This window comes from Danio aesculapii, chromosome 23 (assembly GCF_903798145.1).
Source record: "Danio aesculapii chromosome 23, fDanAes4.1, whole genome shotgun sequence".
Classification (NCBI taxonomy): domain Eukaryota; kingdom Metazoa; phylum Chordata; class Actinopteri; order Cypriniformes; family Danionidae; genus Danio; species Danio aesculapii.
The window spans coordinates 23,471,847-23,495,876 of record NC_079457.1 but is presented as its reverse complement, the minus strand read 5'-3'; the positions used below and the strand labels follow the sequence as shown (position 1 = coordinate 23,495,876).

Genomic DNA, 24,030 nt, shown 5'->3' with positions numbered 1-24,030 from the left:
ACATATCAATAACCAGTGAACAGGACTTAAGATAAAGTTAATCCTGCTTGCAGCCCCCCCATCCTCAGTGACTTAAAGTCTGTGCACTCAGTGACCTGAATGCCTGTACTCAACAAGAGAAGTGCCCAGATTGACCAAATCTGAGGTTTCTGTAAACTTGAACTCAAGTCTGGAGCCATGTGATTTGCAGGAAGGGGAAAGAGACCCCCTCCCACAATCTCTCTCTCTCTCTCTCTCTCTCTCTCTCTCTCTCTCTCTCTCTCTCTCTCTCTCTCTCTCTCTCTCTCTCTCTCTCTCTCTCTCTCTCTCTCTCTCCCCACCAAAAACCTGCCCCTGAGTGGCCCCTGCCAGGCTCTGTTTCCAGGAAAGGGGCCTAGTGGACAGGCGCAGGGGCCTGCGTCAGGGAGAGCCTGGCTCATTGAGAAAAACAAAAACAGAGAGGGGCGGTGGGAAGACTCTCCCTCCTTACATAACAGTCTCTAGCAGAAAAAAAATCTGCTCGTTTTACCACCACCAGCACCATACTAGAAACCCGTCTGTCTGCTCTGCGCTCAACGCCACACCCTGTAGTACGACTCTGCTTGGATTTTCATCATTTGGGATGGTTTTGTTTGTTGGACAGAAAGGAGTCTCTTAGTGCTTTTAATAATGAATGATGCTCATTATACGCATCAGAGTGTGCAAGTGATATGTATGTGTAATGCTTGCTTACATTTTTAATGCGCTGCACGCGTTTTAGGATGACAGCAAGTAGTAGCTGGAGGATAAAATTAATATATTTTGCAAGGCATATGTGCAAAGAACATGTAGTAACATTCAGCAGGGTCTTCGAGTTCGCGTATGATGCTCATACCAACGGTGTATGAATTTTGACGCCGTTCTGCCTCCTTGTGGCTACACGAAAAACTTCAGGAAATGGAAAATAATAGATCAATTGTTGTGTGAAGGTGCTTTTAATTTATATATATATATATATATATATATATATATATATATATATATATATATATATATATATATATATATATATATATATATATATATTTTTTTTTTTAATTTGATTTATTTAATTATTTATTTATTTTATTTGTGCAGATTTATGGATTTATTTACTAATTTATTTATATATTTGCGTATTTATTTATTTATTTATTGTTTTTGCAGGTTTTATCCTCCATATTTAATGTCTTGCAAATGACGAACATAGCAAGCAGGAGCCTTGTGATGTGCATAACATGCAATGCTACGTGCAAGTTACAACAATAAAGAAATAAAAACAGGATAAAGCAATGGTAACTTCCGTTGGCCACACCAGCGCATGATAGCATTTTATTAAAAACTGCAGTGCACTGCAGTTTTGTTGTGTCATGTTAAATGATTGAGTCCATTAAAGCAAAATGTAAATTATTTTAGTAATAACAACGATTATCAGAACCATATCATTATAGTTATTATCTTTGGTGTTTAGATCTTCATATGACCTCAATGTATCGTTCATTTCCAGTCATGTGTATATGTTTTGTTTTGTAGGAAAAAGTTGAGAATTATTGAAGAACAAAAAAAACAAACTTTTTACTTTTTGGATGGCTTGTTTGTGAGTACACGTTCAGCATTTTTTGGGTGACCTGTGTCTTTTAGAGTAGTATAAAAATGCAAACATTACAATTGTTATTGTTGAAAAGGATGTGATGTGTTATGTCTCTTTCTAAACAGGAACTGAACCAGACACATATATCAACACGAACTACAGCAACGTAAGAAAAATAGTCATTGACAATTTAGTCAGTCCATGATAAGATACAAAGAGTGATATGGATGATTTTATTAAAAATAAATTATTCTAATTTGCAAACATTATTCGTAAACGTGTGTAATTCGCAGAAGTGCGATTTAATAATTTGTTCTGCACATACAGGCCCGTAGCCAAGGAGAGTTCGGGTGGTTCGAAAGACCCCTCCCTGACAAAGGTCCAGATTTTGTCCCATATATGAGCTCATTTGACACACTCTCCCAATTCAAAACTAGATTAAAGACCTATCTGTTCAGTAAAGCATACACTTAGTGCACCACTTAGGGGGCTTCCACACAGGTTATGCATCTTGCTGATATACACTGTGAACATCAGCTACGCTAATTATTTTCTTTATTCTCCATTTCCACCTGGGGATACTCTTCCCGAGGCCCTCAGACTATGCAGAGTCACTGATTCGATCCAAGACCAACGACGAGATGATCCCAAGGTTTCCATATCCTGGACCAGGCCGAATCCTGAGCAGCTACTGCGATGGTCATGGAAGAGTGGAGAACATGAGACTGTTTCCTATGACGCTCCAGAGACAGACGAGTCTTCGCTGAGGCCAGCTTCCAGCCTCCGCCACTGAGACTGCAGCTCTGCACAAGACGTTTGGCCAGCGGAGAAATTAAAATGGTCGTGCCCAACTGAGCCTGGTTTCTCTCAAGGTTTTTTTTCTTCACTTCCGCCTTTAGTGAAGTTTTTTTTCCCTCTCCGCTGTCGCCACTGGCTTGCATGGTTCAGGATCTGTAGAGCTGCGCATCGTTGGATTTGCTCTTCAATATTTGGACTCTCAGTAGTGATTATTAAACCACACTGAACTGAGCTAAACTGAACTGAACTTAAACACTACAAACTTAACTACACTGTTCCTATTTACTGTGACCTTTTATGTGAAGCTGCTTTGACACAATCTACATTGTATAAGCGCTATACAAATAAAGGTGAATTGAATTGAATTGAATTTGTACTATGTTGACTGCTATGCTATAATAAATTGTGAAAATAACCATCAAAGAAGGCTTTAAGACCAAACGGAATCCTCTTTTGGCTGTTGTTTCAGCGTGACTGAGGAAAGTTGAATGTTCTGGCCAGTTTGTGTTTGCCTACTAAATGAAAATAGGCTAGTTTTCAATTTAAAACTTTTTTTTTTATTGATATATGATGTAATAAATTTGTATTTGAAAATAATTATTTTCATTCTTAATCTTTCGGAAATGTTTTTGGTAGACTACATCAAAAATGTGGTTGATGACCATCTGACAAGCTAATACAGCAAAATATAGTGCTTAAAAGTATTCAAACCTCATAATTAGATAGAAAATGAGGCTAAAAACTGCAAAAAGCTATGGAGAAAATCTGAGAGAACATGGATGAAAACTAAGCTACAGGTGCATTATTATATTTTAAGACTCTTTGATTAAATATCAGAAGATAGTTAAAGACACAAAATAAGAATATTTTTCATACATCAATATTTCAATATCTCATAAGAAAGGTTCCAAATTACCCTAGAGTTCTTTTTAAAACAATTAACTTAGCCTTAAACACTACTGGTCTTGCTGTTTGCCAGGCAACATGCGAAAAGTTTTGTTTTTTATTAGTAAAATTGAAGCCCTTAGAGCTGGGATTCTGCCTCAAGAAACTTTTCTTGACTGTACCATCCCACCTTCACTAGCACACTATTTTGATGAATTTAAACCAATCACATTATCCGATTTAGTGGGCTTGGTCCTCCATATGAAGCCTACGCAATGTTCATTGGATATTATCCCTCCACATCTTCTTATTCAGGTATTGGAGGTGGTTGGATTAGACTTTCTATCTATTGTAGTTCTATTGTACTATCTATTGTACTATCAATTGTGTATCTATTGTAATATCTATAGTGAATTGTAGTTTGCCGAGTGGAGTCGTGTCATCTTGTTTTAAGTTTTAAAAAAGCCCAACTTGGATTCATCTGATTTAAAAAACTATCAACCAATTCCAAAATTGTTGTATTTCAACAGCTTTCTACTAATTTAATTGAAAATGACATTGTTGATCAATTTCAATCTGGTTTTAGGACACTGCATAGCACTGAGACAGCTCTCATTAAAGTGTCTAATGATATTTTTCTGACTGTTGATTCTGGAAAATGTGCACTTCTGGTTTTACTAGACCTGGCTGCGGCATTTGACACAATTTATCACAATATTTTGATTGACCGTTAAAGATTGTGGTCTGGGATTCAAGAAAATTTTTTGAATTGGTTTAGTTCTTATCTCGGGATATACTTTTCTATTGAATTAGAAAAATTTTCTTCCTCATCTGCATGAATGGAGTGTGGCGTCCCCCAAGGATCAATTTGGGGCCCAGCTCTTTTTTCCATATACATGCTTCCCTTAGCTGCAATCTGTAAGAAGCATAATGTAAGCTACTATCTTTATGCTGATGACACTCAGCTTTATATGCCCATAAAAATGAGAGAAAACTCTGTTTTAAAGTCCTTTTTAACCTGTTTTTAACAAGATTAAGGAATGGTTGGCTGGTAATTTTTTACACTTGAATAAATTAAAAACTGAAGTGCTAGTGTTTGGCCCTCTGAGTGTCTGTGAATCTACAATTAATCAACTAGGTTCATTTAAGCCTAAGGTCCAGTCACGCAAAAAGTCTTGGAGTTATTTTTAAAACTGAGTTAAAGTTTGACAAGCAAATAAATTCAGTCATCAAAAGTGGTTTCTATCAATTAAGGAACATTGAAGCCTTTTCTGTCTTTTAAGGAGTTGGAAACCATCACCAATGTTTTATTATGTCCAGATTGGACTACTGCAACTCTTTGTATTTAGGAGTTTTGCAGGTTTCAATTGTACGCAACTGGTTCAAAATGCAGCTGCTAGGCTTTTAACTGGGACAAAAAAAAATTCTAGTATCTCACCAGTTTTATTATCCCTTCACTGGCTCCCAGTCCAATTTAGGATTCAATACAAGTTATTGTTATTTGTTTTTAAAGCTTTAAATAGTCTAGCACCTACTTACATCGGTGAGCTTCTTCACTGGCATACTTTATTGAGGCCAATCAGGTCAGAAAACCTGTTTCAAGGTTAGTTGTTCCCAAATCACGGTTAAAATCAATTGGTGACGGGGCTTTTTCAGTCTCAGCCCCTCGTCTGTGGAATGGTCTGCCTTTACATATTAGGTCATGCGCTCTTCCCTTGGAGCTTTTAAGTCTCATTCTGTCTCTTGCTTTTTAATTTTAATCTGTTTTGCATATTTTGCTTATCTATCTATCTATCTATCTATCTATCTATCTATCTATCTAGCTATCTATCTATCTAGCTATCTATCCATCTAAAATAAAGTCTAGATTTTGTATGCTGGTCTTTTTGTAAAGCACTTTGGTCAACATCTGTTGTTTTTAAATGTGCTCTTTACATAAAGCAAACAAACAAAAAAACAAACAAAAAGTCCATATTTTAAGAAAAAAGGACTACCCCTTTCACCAGGCTGGCTACGGGCCTGACATAAATCCAAAACTAGAGCTCAAATATATACACAGGCAGTCAGTAGCACACATTAGCCTAATTTCTTGAAGCAAAAGTGTATTTTAATAAAACTTCATTCTCAAATCCAGAAAATACATATAGCGGTCCATTGTCATTCACAAAAAATCTATTTTAATTGCAAACAATTAGATTCCTCTAAATCTATTTCTCTTGTTTAAATAAAATAATTTTAAGCATTTTTTACAAGAACTCAAACAGTTGATAATGGAGAAACATCTGTGCCTGAAAGAGTGCTGAGGTAACGGCAAACTGCATGTTTAAAAGCCAAAATAATAATAATAATAATAAAAAAAAAACATTCATGCTATATACAATTATGACCTTAACAAACTGTGAGTAATGGGCTTCTTAAATGCTTCAATGTGCAAATAGGTCACATCTGGACGGAGTAATTATCCCTCTCAATGAATAGACTTTTGACGGCTTTGCATTTAGAGATTTAATGCGATCTCAATCAGAAGTGCTAAATATGTTTAACACAAAATTACCATCCCAAATCATTTTACTGTATTGCCATCTTTGGAAATAACACATATTTAAGCTCAGAGCTCAAAAATCAACCCACTCAATATGAGAATGCATTAATATATTATGGCACTCAAAATAACTACATTATTTACATTAATCATTTTTTTAATCAATTCCACCAAAACACTCTTCCCCCTTCCCAATTCCTCATATACAGACATTTCTCTTAATTATAAACACTCAAAAACTAATGAAAGTGACAAAGTGTCAAATTAATTATACTGCGCTCATATGGAAATCACAAAGTCTTAATGGTCTCATACCTGTGCACTGCAACATTACAGAAGTTTTTGTGGCTTGCGGTATTTTACATTTGCAAATATGTCCGAATGCACTTGTTGATCCCATTTCGGGAAGCAAGCAAAGGCCAACATTGTCACTTGCGACACTTCAGTGAAATATACATGCATTTCTTATTTATAAAGACTTGAGGAACTCCTAAAACTCCTCATGTACATTACGAGCATAGTCCATGAGCTTGCTGCCTGTAAAATACTCGCTGTATTTTAGGATCTCTTCTAGTTCCAGGTTGTGGTTCTGGTTTTCATCGGCCACAGCGATCATCTGCTTGGCCTCATTCAGAGCGTTGTGCTCATTCATAGGGTCCATGTATTCCTGTGGAGCCGAGCAGAGACAATATCAGATATACATTCAAATGGGATGCGATAAAAGTGTGGTTAATGGTTAAACCAACCTCCAGCTCTTCCATGGTTACAATCGTATCATGGTTTGCGTCAATAACTTCTTCAAACTCCTTCTTCCTTTCTCGAACCCAGTCATCATCGATGTCCTGGGCCTGCTGATTCTCCACAGTTCCCATGGGAAGGGAGATGAATTCAGCAAGAGTCAACTTTCCGTCTCCATCTTGATCTGTTTTGGAATGTAAAACACTGTTTAGTCGAGTCACCTTTTTTTATTGTACTTTATGGCCAAAGTATACTTTGGGTTTTTATGTATGTGCTAGAGAATTGGTGTGCTCGACTTGATGCAGATTTTATTATCAGCACAGTACATGTACAGCCTAATTTTTCCAACTGCATTTTTAATAGTTTTTCCTCAACCTAAAAACTGGAGTTTACTGGAGACTTTTATATTAGTATGATGACAATGGTTCCCACTTTAAGCCAAATATCAAATTCCCGTCGGTGCCAGTGGTGTAGTGGTTAGTGCGTTGACACATGTACTCCGGTGCTCATGGCGACCCAAGTTCGATTACCGCCTCGCGGTCCTATGCCGATCCTTCCCCTCTCTCTGCTCCCCATGCTTTCCTGTCAATACTCTCTGTCTTATCTAATAAAGGTGAAAACCCCCAAAAAATAATTATATATAAAAAAAATAAATAAATAAATGGTGCTTGTATATTAATAATAACATAATGTTCAAATAATAACAATATTAGCTTGAATATCATTTAGTATATTTGCAAGCAGTGGCTTTTAGGCACCTGCAAGTAGGGCTGTGCAATTAATTGAAATCCAATCACAATTGTGATTTGAAACATTGCAATTAGCTAATCAAAAGAGGCTGCTATATGAAATATATTTGTATTACTTAATTTCCCCTGCCCAGAGCAAATGCGTGACTGCATTCTGTGTGTGATAGTCTTAGCCAATTGAGTGATCAACTGAATCAACTGAAAGCATTGCCAGTGACACTCAATCTAGTTTCAAGTATTAGCAAAGAACAATTTTTAGAGTTGTTTCAGCCATGTTAGTTTGCCGAGTGTTCTGTATTTTTATATTATTTTTAACCTTTAAATCTCCCTAATTTGAGTCTAACTTGTTTGCAGAAAGGTACGGTTATTTTATTTGTGTTTACTGTTTGCTCTAGAGAAAAATGGGTGTTTAATTCCTGAATATTTAAAATCTTAATATCTTATCTTAATATCTTAATATCTTTTCAGTTCCTTTTTTAACCAACAGTCACTGCATTTTAGCAGTAAGAAGCTACGATACAGTTTGAGCTGAAGCTTGACTACAAAATTAAATCGAAATTGCAATGTCAAAAAAAAAAAAAAATAAAATAAATAATTAATAACAATAATTATTCACAATTATATATTTTTCCCCAAATCGCACAGCCCCAAACCTGCAGCAAAATGTACTTATTTTCAATTTCTGAGGTATGTTTTGTTTGCGTGGCTGTAAAGTGCTCCTCTTCCATATTTGATATCTCAGTTTTACAAAGTTTACATTTAGCTTTGTCTATTTCTTAAAACCCAGTCTTTGAAGTACTAATTTTAAAGCCAAATGTTTTTAAATATAAAGTATATTGACCTGTGGGAACCCTGGATGACACATTTCCAACTGAACTGGGGTGGGGTGGTTTTATAACCTTGCATGGATTAGTTGTTCACCTTAAGACTAACAAAAAAGGTCAATATCTCAAAATCACTCAGAATACAAATAGAACCTTTTTTTTTTTTAAATGGCGAAGTGAATTCAGCTTCAGGCAGTTTGGTGTAAGTTCAGTTCAGTTTAATAATGGTGTAAAGTTAATCAATTATAAACCACTCAATTCAGCTATGAGCAGCTCCATAAAAAGAAAATAGTGTCATTATTAAGCTTGAGTTAGTTGAATGTTAGTTTAATTCAGTGTTGCAAAATTCTATACATTCCAAATTGAAATAATTCTGCTATAAGCGGCTGTTCACATATCGCAGCTTTTGTTTATAGTTTGTTATTTCCAGAGGTACATGGTTTGGAATATTGGGAGCTATGCACGCGGTGCAAAAGCACCACAACACACTTGCGTATTACAGCTGCACGTAGTTGAAAACATCTCAGAATGCCGCAAGCACACCGCAAGTCACGTGTCAAGAACTGACTGATACATATTTCGCTAGGCTAATTACTTCAGACAAACACAGAACACTGCAGTGCTTTTTCTCCAGAAATAAAAACTAGTATCAGAGCTGCAGCAATGATTTGTCAGCTCTGAGAAAACGGTTAATGGTCACCTAGCAACAACAGACAACAATAAAGCGCAAAAAATGGTAAAGGAAGCAACACACTCACACTTTCTACACATTTAGATGAGCTATGTGAACAGCCATTAAAGCTGCTCCACAGAATATTACCGAATAAAAAAAATTACACACATAGGGTAGCTATTACAAATGGTTTAAAATTGGCATTGCAACTTAAAATCTATGTGGCATGGCATTAGCCACGTCACTTTACTGAGTTTCTCAAAATTGGCAAAAACATTCATGTGTCCATTGTGTGTATGTGCACTTTAAAATGAAGAATTTTGGTATCCAGCAGTTGACAATATGCACTGACTTTAATAGTAGGAAAACACATACTATGAAAGCCAGTGGGTACCATCATCAGTCTGGAAAAAAATTACAATGCAAATCAATTGGTACCATAAGTAAATGGGTGAGTAAATCACTTTAAGAATCACAAGACATGCGAGGGAAGTAGGAAGTTAATATTCCAGCGCTTACCAAGATCTCGAACGATCTCCTTGACCATGTATCTGAGCATGCCTCTGCTGTGCTCCGGGTGCAAAAACGAGAGGAACTCCTCTTCATTCAGCAGCTGGTCAGCTGGAGGATTATCAGCCTGAAACCAGCGGTCCTTCAAGCTCTCCAAAACCTCCTGAGCTGTGGTAAGGCCATATTTGTTATTCATTAGAAAAGAAAACTACTACTAGTACTATATCATAATTATTAGCCCCACTTTAATCTATTTTTTCTTTTTTAAATATTTCCCACATGATGTTTAACAGAGCAAGGAAATGTTCAAAGTATGTCTAATAATGTTTTTGCTTCTGGAGAAAGTCTTATTTGTTTTATTTTGGCTATAATAAAAGCCGTTTTTAATTTTTAGGCCCCTTTAAGCTATATATATTTTTCAATAGAACAAACCCTCGTTATGCAATAACTTGCCTGATTTTCCTAACCGGCCTGGTTAACCTAGTTAAGCCATTAAATGTCACTTTAAGCTGTACAGAAGTGTCTTGAAAAATATCTAGTAAAATATTATTTACTGTCATCATCCCAGAGATAAAATAAATCAGTTATTAGAAATGAGTTATTAAAACTATTATGTTTAGAAATGTGTTGAAAAAAAATCTCTCCGTTAAACAGACGTTGGGGAAAAAAAAAATAAACAGGGGGGTTAATAAATTAGAAGGGCTAATAATTCAGACTTTAACTGTACATCATGACTTACTTTCTTCATCCACTTTCAGTTCTTCATTATTTTTGATCTTCTCAGCCACTTCCTTTTCATTGAGACCTTTGCTGGCCAAAAACTTCACACGGTATTCATCCCATGTAACAAGTCCTGAATGCAGATTCAGTTAAATCCTCCACATCATTTCACCAAAAGCAGTCAAGATTATTTATAATTGTTATAAAAAAACAACATTACAGAAATACAATTTAGCATTTGCCATCCTTTAAAACATATAGACATAATTATAAAGGTTATAACTATATATAACAACTCTCTTACCATCCCCATCAGGGTCTACAGCACGGAAACTAAGCTTGTTTTCTCGAACAGCCTCTTGAAAATGTTCTTCTGTTTTCTCCATGATCCAGCGCTGCATTTCCTTAGCACTGACACTTCTGTCTTTATTTATATCCACTCTAAAAAACAGAAGGTGAAGGTTTGATGATGGGCGTACAGGTACAACTAAAACAAACAAACTTTCAAATTCCTGCAAATGCTTATCCAAAACTATTTTAATACAATAAAACATTTGCTAATGTGCAAGTTGACATGTAATCGAAATTCATGCAATTATTGAAATGCATGTTATACAGTGCTCTGCATATATGAGTACATCCCCCACAAATCTCTCATTTAAATTAATATTTTCTACAGGATGTTTTACAATATTATATTTGTGCATAAACATTAGATTAGTCAGTACTAAAGCCAAATCTGGAGCTAATTTAACAAAATAACCTACAATAATGGTTGAAAAATTAGTAGCCCAAATTTATATGTTATAGAAAAATATTAAATACAAATTAAAAAAAAAAAAAGTCAAAATCAAGAGAAACAAAAAATAGATACAATTCTGTTGAAATTTTGTAGGTTGTAATTTTTCTATTTGTAATATCTTGCATGAATTTAATTGTATTATCTTTGCATTTCTAAAGATGTTTTGTGACTAAAATATTATTTTAATAAATATATGTTTAATAAATCTGTTTTGTTCAAATGCACCAATATATATTACCCATATTCACTGAGAAATAGATAAAAATATACATTTTCAAAATGGGGGGTACTCATTTATGCTGAGCACTGTAGAGGTTACGATTAACTTGTGCGTTTCATTTCTTCAGCTCCCCCTGCCCCCAAAACACTATAATCTAGTCTTCTGTCTGAATTAAGTCTGAAAATGACACACCTCTCAGGCATTTTGGACTTTACTAATCGTTAAACCTGCCAATCAACATCATGCCTTGCATATTTTGCTGATATCGCAAGCTGTTTTCACCTGAATGTACATCATCAAAAAAGTATTTCAGAACTTCTTTAACATTTCAATTTAAACTATATACTGTTCAATAACACCTCAGTAAATACTGCATTGAGCTAGAAATGACTGACATCCAAACACATCATGGACATATGTAATTGTTTCCAGAACTTTGGACGTACTTGGTGAAGATTTCAATGAGCTTCTTCCTGTTCCTTCTTGGCTCTGAATCCTCCTCGAACTCCTCCATCTCCTTCCCTAGAAACACCTCCTGATGAAAGTCTTTATTGAGGTGACCGTCCATCTCCATCTTCACACCGTTCAGATGATCAGGTGGAAGAATCTCATTGTCCTCCTTACTGTTGGGCTGTTTGCCTTTTAACGCTGATATATTTGCTGGCCTGGCCTGAACATTCAATGCCAGCATCACAAATACTATCAAAGTTGATGCGCACAAGCGGCTAAGCTGAGATCTTCTCCGGTTAGACATGGTTTTACAGCTTAGGTGTCAGAATTAGATGTAGAAACTACACACAAGAAAAAGAAATGATTAATCAGAAACATGAGTAGACTTTAAATGTTCAATGAGATTGTGCATGAAATCTAATCCAAGACTAATCTGTTTACTAATTTCAAAGGAATTTTGTGATTAAGAAACCAGCTCGACTAGCTAAAACCAGTAAATCAGCAATGTGAGATGGAATACAAAGTCTATACTACTTTATGAATTGACAAAACTGTAGTATTTACAATTTAAGTCATCCAGTAAATATGGTAGTTATAGCATAGTCAACTAACGTTACTACTGAATATGAATCAGCACATATGTTTGACAACACCTGTCCGAAGGAAAAAAAGATCCCACTTATGAATGGAAAATAATTAACAATCTACCTACCCGCTTGTTTAAAACGTCTCTCCCACAAATGAACTGTCAGATGAATGAACAGCGGCTAATGGCCTGTAATGAAGCACCGTAAGCGACTGTTTATGTGCGGCTCATCACGCAGTTCCTGGACACGTCGTCACTCGAGACCAAACGCTGGTCACCGGAGCGCTTTATGGCCCTGAAAGTGACGTCCTCCCTATGTGGACGCAGATAACACACACAAACTCACACAGGACAGACCGATAACCGCAAGAATCTCCACAGACTGACAGCAGACGGGCGTTCAAGAAAGAAACATTGCTACGTTGTCAGATGGCGCGTCTTCTTCTTGTGTAACATGAAGTGAGTTCGACATATAAGGCACATATCGCCATCTACTGCACCAGAGGACTGCTTAAGTGTACAGTGTTACAAATATCTTTTCATCTTTTATAGCATGTTTTTTTGTCGCGTCACTGATCATCATAGATTCCGTTTTTGTACAACGTTATCACAAATTTACAATAGGCCCGTTGAATTGGTTAGAGAAGCTTATGGAAGCCCTACTGAATAAAAAATAAATATATAAATACATTGTAAAAAGTTATAAAGTAAAAATTCTGAGTTATGAAGTCAGAATTCGGAGTTATAAAGTCGCATTTCTGAGTTATGAAGTCAGAATTCTGAGTTATAAAGTCGCATTTCTGAGTTATAAAGTCAGAATTCTGATTATTTAGTCAGAATTCCAAGTTATTAAGTCAGAATTCCGAGTTTTTGGGGGAGAATTTTGAGTTATAAGGTCAGAAATCTGAGTTATGTCGCAAGTCTGAGTTATAGGTCGCAAGTCTGAGTTATAAAGTCGCAATTCTGAGTTATAAAGTCAGAATTCTGAGTTATAAAGTCGCAATTCTGAGTTATAAAGTCAGAATTGCGAGTTTTTGAGGCAGAATTTTGAGTTTTAAGGTTAGAAATCCGAGTTATAAGGTCACAATTCTGAGTTATACAGTTGCAATTTTGAGTTATAAAGTCAGAATTCTGAGTTATAAAGTCACAATTCTGAGTTATACAGTTGCAATTCTGAGTTATAGAGTCAGAATTCTGAGTTATAAAGTCAGAATCATGAGTTATAAAGTCAGAATTGCGAGTTAGTAAGTCAGAATTCAAGCTAAAGTCGCAATTCTGAGTTAAGTCAGAATTCCGAGTTATAAAGTCAGAATTGTGAGTTATTAAGTAAGAATTCTGAGTTATATAGTCGCAGAGTTATTAAGTCAGAATTGTAAGTTATTAAGTCAGAATTCTGAGTTAATGTCGCAATTCCGAGTTATAAATCAGAATTGTGAGTTATTAAATCAGAATTCTAAGTTATCAAATCGCGATTGCGAGTTATTAAGTCAGAATTGCGAGTTTTAAAGGAGTTTCCTGTGATGGCGATTGGCCATAAATGTTAAAGACTCTTTCTTTAGGTTCTCTGCTTGTGATGTGGTATGAATTCGCAGCCCAGTTTTCCCAATAAAGACCAGGAGGACACAGTATTTGGTTGACACTTTTACTGAACTGAAATATAAACTAATACAGCCCTTTTAGTTTTAGCCCTTTATAATGCCTATGTACGATATGTCTGCAGCTCCCAAGTAAACCACACAGGGCACTTCAATATGAAACACAACATCTGCGACAAAATGTAAATAATTTGTTACACATTTAATAGATAAATAACATCGAAAGCCTAATTTTAGACTTTTGGAGGAATCACACAACCTATAGCTAGTTTCAGGTGCTCTGTTTAATGCTAATTGCTATTTAGACAAAATATGGTGCAAATGGCATAATTTAAAAAGAACAAATCCATACGAATAAATATAGCCTTTATGTTGTGATTATGAGCTAATGTGCATGCCTCTTTAAAACTCCATTTATGGCCAGTCGGCATAACAGGAAACTCCTTTGTAACTCAGAATTCTGACATTATTACTCAGAATTGGGACTTTATAACTCAGAATTCCGACTTAATAACTCGCAATTCTGGCTTTATAAATCAGAATTCCGACTTAATAACTTAAAATTCTGACTTACTAACTTGCAATTCTGACTTTATAACTCAGAATTGTGACTTAATAACTCAGAATTCTGACTTTATAATTTTTTTTTCAATAATTGATTTATTTTTTTTTTATCATTCAGTGACGGGAACAGGCTTCCATAGTGAAAATTCAGATATTATGAACTGTTCTAATCTATTTTATGAATATATATATATATATATATATATATATATATATATATATATATATATATATATATATATATATATATATATATATATATATATATATATATATATATATATATATATATATATATATATATATATATATATATATATATATATATATATTGGGCCCTGGCTTATGGCATAGCAGACCTTCTGTTGGCTTGGACCAGATGCAGAACAGCCTTTGTTGCACATGCATCAATGAGCCTTTATCACAATGTCAACAGGTTTGTGGATTGTCCCTCCTTGGACCACTGTTTTACCATTGCTGCCTTAAAGCAACCCACATGCCTTCAGATGATTTGACTCAGTAGTCTTGCCATAGCAATTTGTCAGTCGAGACATAGTCAGTTTTTTGTTTTTGTGTTTAAAATAGTATTATGGTCATTTAAATCTAAATTCAAAATGTAGCTATAAGTGTGAGGAACAAAATTTTTAATTTGCGACTTGCGTTTTGGTTTCACAGTAGAGTTGCATAATTAATAATACACACTGAAAAATATCTTTTCCAGAGATTGGTTGTAGCTGGAAGGACATTCGTTGCGTAAAACATATGCTGGATAAATTGGCGGTTCATTCCGCTGTGGCAACGCCGGATTAATAAAGGGACTAAGCCGAAAAGAAAATGAATGGATGAATGAATGCCTGAAAAATATCCTCAAAAAAGTCCTGCAACTTTATTTCCAGCCACCAGAGGGAGGAAGAAGATCAGAGGATGTAGAATATTTACCAGTATTACACAGCACTGTCTATTAGCATTGCAAAATTTAACCAAAAAGTTACAAAATGTGCATAATGTAATACGTGCAATGTCGCTTGGAATAATATAGGAGTATGCATTTTATGTCAATGAATAACAGTGAGTAAAATACTAAATTAATAACACGAACATATTGTGATTATATTGTAGTAATACTAGGATCATACACTCATGTTTAATAGCATGTTTTGCAAGTTATTACATATAACCATGAGAAATTGATTGTACTATGGAATATGTTTCTGATGCAGTCATACTAGTAGGCTATGAGTACATGCAGATTTCATGTTTGTTATGGAGTGCATGTAAATTAACATTAATGCATTAATATCCACTCCTTTCCAGACTACTCTATAAAAAAATGATATGATCAATTAGTCGTGACAGCAAATGTTTTTAGTTAATTATAACTTATTAAACTAAGTTAATTATGTTCTAACTTAATTTTAGAAGTTACACAAGCTGTTTTAAGTTGGTTTAGCATAATATAAGTTGAATGGACTCATAAGGTTAATTTGATTCAGCTTAAAAATTTAAGGCAACCAGGATTTTTTTACAGTGTAGTCTAGTCAGTTGGTCAATCCCTTGTAGTCCATAAAAGCAGTTCTTTCTGAGTCTAAATGTCACATGTACTGCAATATAGGACACAACACACACTAACGCACTCACTTACTCAGACACACGCACGCACAGATTTACACCTACACACATGAACACACATTCCCTAGAGTCTGCCTGCCAAAGAGCTCTCCATCAAGACTTGAGTATTTCATTAGTGAGATAAAACAGGGCTGAGCCCACTGAGGTTGCCAGTTTCACTGATGAGGAAAAGAGTAGCAAGGGAATCAGAAAGAGAGGGAGAGAGAGAGAGAAAGAAAGAGCAAGAGACAGAGAGGGGGCTGTGATAAACTCTGCTGCGAGCCCTCCTGTAAGCAGAGTGAGAGAGTGCAGGAGCAACAGCACAAGATCTGGACAGAACTGTGAGCAGGACCTACCACAGATCTTGCACTTTGGGGAGGGCGTGCATTTGTTTTTGTCACCCAAGGCTGATGTATTTGGGTGTGATTGTCCCATCAAGTGCTTTGAAGTTGCTCCGAGGACTGATTTTTCCCTGCAAGGAAAAAAAGGCAAAGGAAGGCCAAAGGCTAAGACAACTGGATCATTTCCAACTTCCAATTCCCTCAGGACATTTTTTTTCTCACCTCGGCTTCAAGAAGGAACCACATGTGAACACTGATGGGGCAAGAACTTAGCATTGCTTACCAGAGAATCGTCTCAGCTGCATCACCACAGAGACTCCACATCTCAGTAGGAGCGAGACGGAGGTGAAGAACCAGAGAGAAAGTGAGAGGGAATCTGAGTAATTTGCATCCACTCCCCCCTTTCCTAGTTTGGGACCTTCTTCAGTTGCCCTCTGCTACCCCCCACGGGGCAGGAAGCGTGAAAAATCTCACTAATGGGTTTATTTGCTGTCAGCTCAGCGACAACCTGTCATTTCCCAGGATTGCTCCGCACTTGACACATTTCATAGTCGAGTAAGCTTTGCTTTGTTTTTGTCAAAGAGGCTTGAGCCTCACACTGGTAGCTGTTGAGAAGATCAAGAGCAGGCAGAGGTATCAGGTGGAGTGGACAAGTTCCTTAATCACTTTGCCTGCCTCTTACAGTATTTATCTCCCAGTGAGGTCAAGCGTGCGGGACGTCTCGCTGTTCCTTTGTATTTCTTGAAGTCGAGAACTTCCCACAGAGAGAAGGACTGTGATAGAGTCTGCTTTCTGACCCAACAACAATCTCCTGGCTGGTGGGCTGAAGATGCGTTGCTGGCTGCTAGCTGTGGTGACGGCAGTGCTCTGGAGCCAGTGCATCCTTCTAGGGTGGGCCGAGGGCAGGAAGGTGCCTAAGAGGCAGAAGGAAGGCACTCCGCAGCACACCGAAGCATTCAACACTACTATTTCCAACAGCGAGGAGCTGGATGGCAGCCCAAAGGTAGATATCACATGATCCTTTCTCAATGCATTGCTGTTCATTATCCAGCTCTGCGCATGTATACCACTTCACATCAGAAGTGTTCAGTTATAGTTTTACACAAGCTCTTGATCAGAAACAGTGTTCAGGTGTGCTGTATTTTAGGGCTACAGCAACGTGATGCAGCATCCTCAAATATGTCAAACACTAAAAGATGATATTATTACAGTAAGGGTGTCTTGAAGTGCTAATATACAGTCGACAGTATGCTATTAAAAGTGTGGGCTCTAAAACAGTGTGATGTTACAATTGTGCTTACCGTTTTGTGAAGCTATGTCAGATATTGTATATATTTTTATAATGGTTGTTATGATTAGCCTGTTTCTGTGTGTCTTCATTTTACTGACATTGAAGGTAATCAGCAAGGCTGTGAAACACAGACGGCTGACGCCACTGTTACAAGTGTTTTAAATATCTTGGGGCTCTGTTTTATTGAGAGACTCACCCTAATGGCTGCTCTACTGTAGAAGTAAAATTGCTTGAGAAAGATAATAGGTGTTTACATGATTTAATACACTATAAATTATATATATATATATATATATATATATATATATATATATATATATATATATATATATATATATATATATATATATATATATATATATATATAATCGAAAATAAGCATTATTCTCAGCCTCCTTTGTTTATGTTGAGTTATTTCACTTTGAAAATCATGAAGGGAACATATTCTTTGCCATAAAAATGAAATTACTGAACCTAAACACTTTATATGTATTTATAAATCAATTTATAAATATTTATAATATACATATAAATATATGTATTTGCATTGAATGGATCAAAAGTAATAGTAATTAAATTTTTAATGGGACAAAATGTTTATTTAAAAATAAATTAAAAATTTTTTTGATAGATTTTGATGATTTTTTAATCATTATTAAATAATATATTAAAGAAATTATTTTACAGAAATCCTTAAAATGTTTTGTGGTTTCCGAAAAGGTTTATGCAAAGAAAAAAGAAAAATGACATAAATAAAAAATAAATAAATAAATAAATAAAATAAATGCAGTCTCTGTGTTTAAAAAAACTAAAATATTACACAGATATATAATGTTTATTAATTTATTTATAAAGTTTAGTCTTATAATAGATCAATAGCACCCACAGCATGCCCAGTGATAAAATAAATAAAGTCAATATACAATAAATTCACTTTGAGTTAGTTGGCTAAAACATCTGCCAAATGTGTAAATGTAATGCGTTTTATTGAGCAATCATGCCTCACAGTGTAACCCCCCTGTAACAGCTAGGCAGATATAATACCTCAGAATGATGTGTTTTAAATGCTCTGTTAAATATGTCAGCACACTCATCAGCAAGCAAAGCCCACAGAATTTGGCAGTCACAGTTGTTTCTCATCATGCTCCGTATATGTGCCCGAGCAGAAGTCGCCGGCTGCTTTGCAAACTTTGGCTATTTGAACAAGCTTAGAGCCAGCTCATCCAAAGCCCTTGATGGAGATGCTACAACCGCTTCTAATTAGCTTGGCACAGACTCAAACATGTACTGTATGTTTCTGGAGAGTTAGAGCTCTTGACAGGTCTAATTCTCTTGAACAGCTCAACAGAACGAGTTTCAGTATGATAAAGAGAGCACTTTGTGGGTGTGTGGCCTTTAGAGGGCCAAGAACAGGCTCTAATGTGTGAAATGGGTGATTGAGGATTGAGTTATGTGAAGAAGGCACCTTCTGAGGGTCTGATCAGAGCATCGATTAGTCTTTGTAGCGGTTCACCAGCAGAATGTTAAGAAAAGCTTGTTTGTTTTTTGAGACTTGTGGTGTCAGCACGGCTACAGATGATGATAATGGTGAGCAGGTTTTTTTTCACATTTGCATCAGAAATACGTAGAAAATGCTAAATGATTTGATGTCAATTGACTAACTTGATGTCAAATTGACATCAATTTGACATCCAACATTAGGTTTTAAAAAATCATAAAAAATTTAATATAGGACAATTCTATAAGTGAAGTTTATTTATAAGCTAATTTCGTGAGGATCACGTGCTTATTATTGCTTGCGACTGGTCCCGCATTATCCAATTTATGATTCACCAATCAGATGATTCCTAGGCCACTATAAATACCTTAAGTTCCATATAACAGCCCTCTTCGTTTTGAAGAATCCCCTCTTCCACCCCTACTCCTTCTCCTTTCCTAGATAGGTGGCACGGTGGCCCAGTTGTAAGCACTGTTGCCTCACAGCAAGAACGTCACTGGTTCTAGTCCTTACCAAGCCAGCTGGCGTTTCTGTGCGGAGTTTACATGTTCTCCCCATGCTCACGTGGGTTTCCCCTGGGTTCCCCAGTTTCCTCCCACCATCCAAAAACATGCAACTTAAGTTATATGACTAATCCAAATCAGCACCATAGACGTGCACATAGTAGGTAGTTATCTTTTAAGAGCAATCACTATCTGTTCATTAGTTACTACAGCAGGGGAGTTCATTGAGATCTACCTGAGCCCAAACTCCTCTCTCGCCTTGCAAACGGGAGGGAGCCCCGAGCTTGAGGATCTTATGAGCTCAGGGCTCTCTCCCCTGACAGCATGCCAAACAAGCTTTATAATCAATCATCAGCTAAGTGTGAACTCTTGAATTAAATTTTGAAGTGTTTTTGACACCAGTGTTATAGATGTCAATTTTATGTCCCTTTGACAGTAATTTGAGGTTATTTCAGAATCAGAATCAGTTTTATTGCCAAGTGTGCTTCACACACACAAGGAATTTGTTTTGGCTACAGAAGCTTCCAGTGTAAACTTACTTCTATACTTATTATTATTTATATGCATTGCAATACATAATCCAGTTTAAATTTGTAAATTACGCTTTCAGATGAAAAATAACATTTCTTATATTGTAAGACGCTTTGTCTTGGGTTTTTTGGTGGTCAAAAAGACATCAGTGTGTGGGTGTCAAATGGACGTCAAGGTTTTGACATCAAATTGATTTGTGCTTTAGCATGTTTTTTGGCATAAATGTCAATTTGACGTCATTTTAGGTATAAAAAAAAGAATTAAGCCCCATTTAACCAAATAATGATAGCTATAAAGATAACTATTTTGATATACCACCATGTTTGTGACCACACCAGTGCATAATATTTTGTTTATAATAATGCAATTATATGCCAATTACCTGTGGTTTTGTCACGTGCCACTTTATATGGTTGTGCTCTTTAAATGCAGGTAGATTCAATCATTTTTCCTGGCTAAGTCCCTTTATTCATCAGGGGTCGCCACAGCGGAATGAACCGCCAACTTATTCAGCATGTATTTTACACAGCGGATACCCTTCCAGCTGCAAGCCAACACTGGGAAACACCCATACTCTTTCAGTCACACACATACACTACGGCCAATTTCGTTTATTCAATTCACCTAAAGTGCATGTCTTTGGACTGTGGGGGAAACCGAAGCATCCGGAGGAAACACAAGCCAACACGGGAAGAACATGCAAACTCCAAACAGAAATGCCAACTGACCCAAATGGGACTCGAACCAGCGACATTCTTGCTTTGAGGCAACAGTGCTAACCACTGAGCCACCATGTCACCAAAAGGCAGGTAGATTCAATTTGCAATGATCAGTATTGTGCCCGTGTCATTATATTTACAATGTTCATGTATTTTAAATAAATATTTTGAATAATTTTATTATATCTTCTATTATTTACTTATTCAATTTACTTCTATACTTATTATTATTCCAAGTCTATATTTGGCTAATTCCTGTGTACACACACTTTGGAAAATATCATAATGTGCTGTCATAGATGAATTGTTATGCATAAATGCATTTAACATTTTCTGGCTCCATCAAGGCCAACATATAGCTATTCCAGCCCTGTATTTGTTTATTGCTCCTGTAATGTTTAGAGATCAGGGTTTCCATTGGAAAATTAGCTCCTGTCTCAGCCCACCCATAGAGCTGGCATTCTCAAATAACTCCTATCTATCCCTGTGCCAACCACGCTCACTCTAACATTTGTGCTTCAGTGATCTTGTTGACGAGAGTTATTGTCTTTGAGTTTTTACACATTTGGTGAAGTGCTACCTGGTTGTTTATTTTGACATTTTTATTAATGAATTTTCAAAAAGGGACTGTAAATGTAAAAAAAACCCTTCACATTAACTAGATGCACCTCCCTTTGCAATACAGCAAGGTGCATTATTTAAAAAAAATCTGTTAATTTATTTGGAAATTCAAACAATAAATGTTATTTTATAATGCAGAACACAAGGGAATAGGATCATTCAGCTCAATCTCAAAATTCAAAAATCAAAAATAGTAGTGAATTCATACAGAATTTTACAATGACATGCGTATAAAATATAAACAAACAAACAAACAAATCATGGTGGCGTGAACAACTCATAAGAAACATTACATATGAGATTGTATATATTTCTGCAAAATATCGCTCAAACTTATTCTACAAACATCCACAGCTTGTTAGTTGTCTAGAAAAGAACATTTCCACACTGTAAAATCCAATATGTTAAGGTAACTCAAACCAATTGAGGAAACCGATTGCAACAAACCATTTAAGTTCAAAAACTAATCGTAATGAGTACTGTGAACTTAATCCATTTGAGTAAACGAAGCAATTTGAGCACATAAAACCCAATAAATGAAGAGAACTCAAACAAACTGAGTACTGTAAAATCTGATAAGTTAAGGCAACTCAAACCGTCTGAGGAAACCAATTGCTACAAACCATTTGAGTTAAAAAACTGATGAGTACTGTGAACTTACTCCATTTAAGTTGAAGTAATGAGGTATTAAATTAACTCATTACCTTCAACACCGAGTTCAAAACTCTTTTCAAATGAGTAGAATTAACTCAGTAAACTTGGAGTTAACTACACTCATTTCATTTGATAAAGTTGACTGCTGGGTTTTTACAGTGTATTAATATTTGCACTACATTAGTCTATGTGGTTTATATTTCACTTAACGTCCTGGTAGTCTTGAACATTTTATGTATGTTTAAACAAATCTGTCAGGAAAACAAGCAATGAAATCCACGATTATATACAAAAAATAGGACTTCAAATCTGAGGTATATACACACTCAGAAATGTACTAAATCTGTCACTGGGGTGGTACTTTTTGAAAAGGTACCACACAGGTAAACATTAATACCTTTAGTGTACACTTTTGTACGTTTAAGCTACTTTGAGGTACACATTTGTACTTTTTAGGTGTTTTTTTGTACCATGAAGTGCCCCAGTGACAGATTTTCTAACTTTATTTCTGAGAGTGTACTGATCCATTATTTTTCAGTAGTTTCATCCTTAATGAATACACATTTTCAAGTTTCAATTGTCAAGTTACATCCTTTTGGAAGGTTTGTTCTTTATATCTTAGTTAACCTAGTCTTGAACATTTCATGGATCAATTTAAACAAATCTGTCATGAAAACAACGAAGCCACTTTGTAAATTATTATATTTCACAAAGAATTGGAGAAGAAACCCAAATCTAACTAAATCTAAATAGCACTTAAATGTAATTATTTTGACATATTTTTGTGCAGTTGCTTAAATATAGCTTCCATTAAAAGTTTTGGCATTAAATTGATCATGTCAGTAAAGACATTTATAATGTTACAAAACATTTCAATTTCAAACAACTATCAGAAGTGAAGTGCCCTGTAAAAGAAGTCGGTTGACCTTGAGTCAACCTCTTGATGCTGTACTTTCATCTTGGTCCAGATGTCTCTTCTTTACTTCTTCTTCCTCTTCTTCTTCCTCTCTTCATAGCCCAGCACAGGCAGGGTGCCATGATGTAATTCCTGGGAAGGTTAGGTGGGGAGATATTTAAAGACCCTTGGCAGAGCTCTTTCCCAGCCCATTGATTCTGTCATTCACAGGCCAGGCTGACTCCGCTGTGTCTGGGACATCCGATAGGGGCGGTGCGGCCCCCTGAAAAAACTGGGGCAGCAGGCCGCATAAGCCCCTCACAAAGCCTCACAGAAAAGGTCCTGAAAGAGGACACCTAGAGAAGGATTAGTCACTCTCCCTCCCCTTGCTCACATTCTTTTCATCTTGTCTGGTACAATCACAGACTAATGACATAATCACTGTAAAACCCAGTGTTTGGCCAGATTTGTCACTGCCAGAAAGCGTCACCCAGGCTGGGGACCAAGGGTGACATTTGTAGGAGGTCATCTTTAGAGGGTATATGTGGGGCATCTGTGTCTTATCAATCTTTGCCATAGGTCTTGATAAAATCACCAAAATACAAAAGTAATCTTCATTTCAGTGTTCCCAATATTGGTTCAAATATGAATCTTAGACATACATGTTAAACTATTTTGTCTCAGCATCTAACATAGTTTGTGTTGTTATTTTTGTAAGATTTTTGCAATGTACCATGTTTAAATCTTTCCAGTGCCAGTGTTTATTGTGGTATTTTTCATTCAATTGATTCATTTAGTAGGCTCTAAAGAGGTTTCATGCAAAATAAATGGAACCCATATAACTTGTTTCACAAGCAAGTAACTCTTTTGAGCAAGTTCTTTTTTAGTGAATCAAAACATACTGTGCGGCCAGTATAATTCACTACACAAACAAATGATTCAGAAGCCATTTTATTTTGAGTGAATTAAAACATACAGCATGACCATTGTAGTTCCACTCATAAAACAACTATTTTGAGCAGTTTTTAAAAATGATCATTGTCAGTCTAAATAAGGGCTGGCACCACTCTAAATAAACCATTACTATGTAATAAACCAAAATAAATCTGAATAATTTATCAAAAG

The 24,030-nt window shown here is 35.9% G+C and overlaps 2 protein-coding genes and 1 long non-coding RNA gene across 4 annotated transcripts in view; 2 read left to right on the top strand and 1 right to left on the bottom strand.

The window, feature by feature from the left end:
* The first annotated feature begins 418 nt into the window (after positions 1-418).
* On the top strand, positions 419-2,739 carry LOC130217380 (uncharacterized). Its single transcript, XR_008835867.1, has 5 exons — positions 419-947; positions 1,165-1,292; positions 1,531-1,594; positions 1,714-1,754; positions 1,916-2,739. It is a non-coding gene; the product is annotated as an uncharacterized LOC130217380 (long non-coding RNA).
* A 3,169-nt stretch (positions 2,740-5,908) lies between these two features.
* Positions 5,909-12,547, bottom strand: sdf4 (stromal cell derived factor 4). The gene is made up of 7 exons (XM_056448755.1): positions 12,212-12,547; positions 11,496-11,840; positions 10,332-10,468; positions 10,047-10,160; positions 9,317-9,475; positions 6,560-6,735; positions 5,909-6,480 (listed from the first exon to the last, which is right to left on the bottom strand). Exons 2-7 carry the CDS (start codon positions 11,801-11,803, stop codon positions 6,304-6,306), a joined length of 1,071 nt encoding a protein of 356 aa, XP_056304730.1. The 5' UTR covers positions 11,804-11,840; positions 12,212-12,547; the 3' UTR covers positions 5,909-6,303.
* A 3,518-nt stretch (positions 12,548-16,065) lies between these two features.
* Positions 16,066-24,030, top strand: part of c1qtnf12 (C1q and TNF related 12) — a 41,833-nt gene continuing 33,868 nt past the window's right edge. The window contains exon 1 of one of the 2 annotated variants that reach the window (XM_056448757.1): positions 16,066-17,196. In XM_056448757.1, coding sequence (XP_056304732.1) covers positions 17,023-17,196 — 174 coding nt within the window. In that variant the 5' untranslated portion in view covers positions 16,066-17,022. The remainder of the gene's footprint in view (positions 17,197-24,030) is intronic. The other variant, XM_056448756.1, reaches the window with a different exon arrangement.

Coding starts and splice junctions, on each gene's coding strand:
- sdf4 (XM_056448755.1), bottom strand. CDS start 11,803: ATGTCTAACCGGAGAAGATCTCAGCTTAGCCGCTTGTGCGCATCAACT. Junction 10,469..11,495: donor CTCATTGAAATCTTCACCAA/GTACGTCCAAAG, acceptor TCTGTTTTTTAG/AGTGGATATAAATAAAGACA. Junction 9,476..10,046: donor ACTGAAAGTGGATGAAGAAA/GTAAGTCATGAT, acceptor GCCTTACCACAG/CTCAGGAGGTTTTGGAGAGC.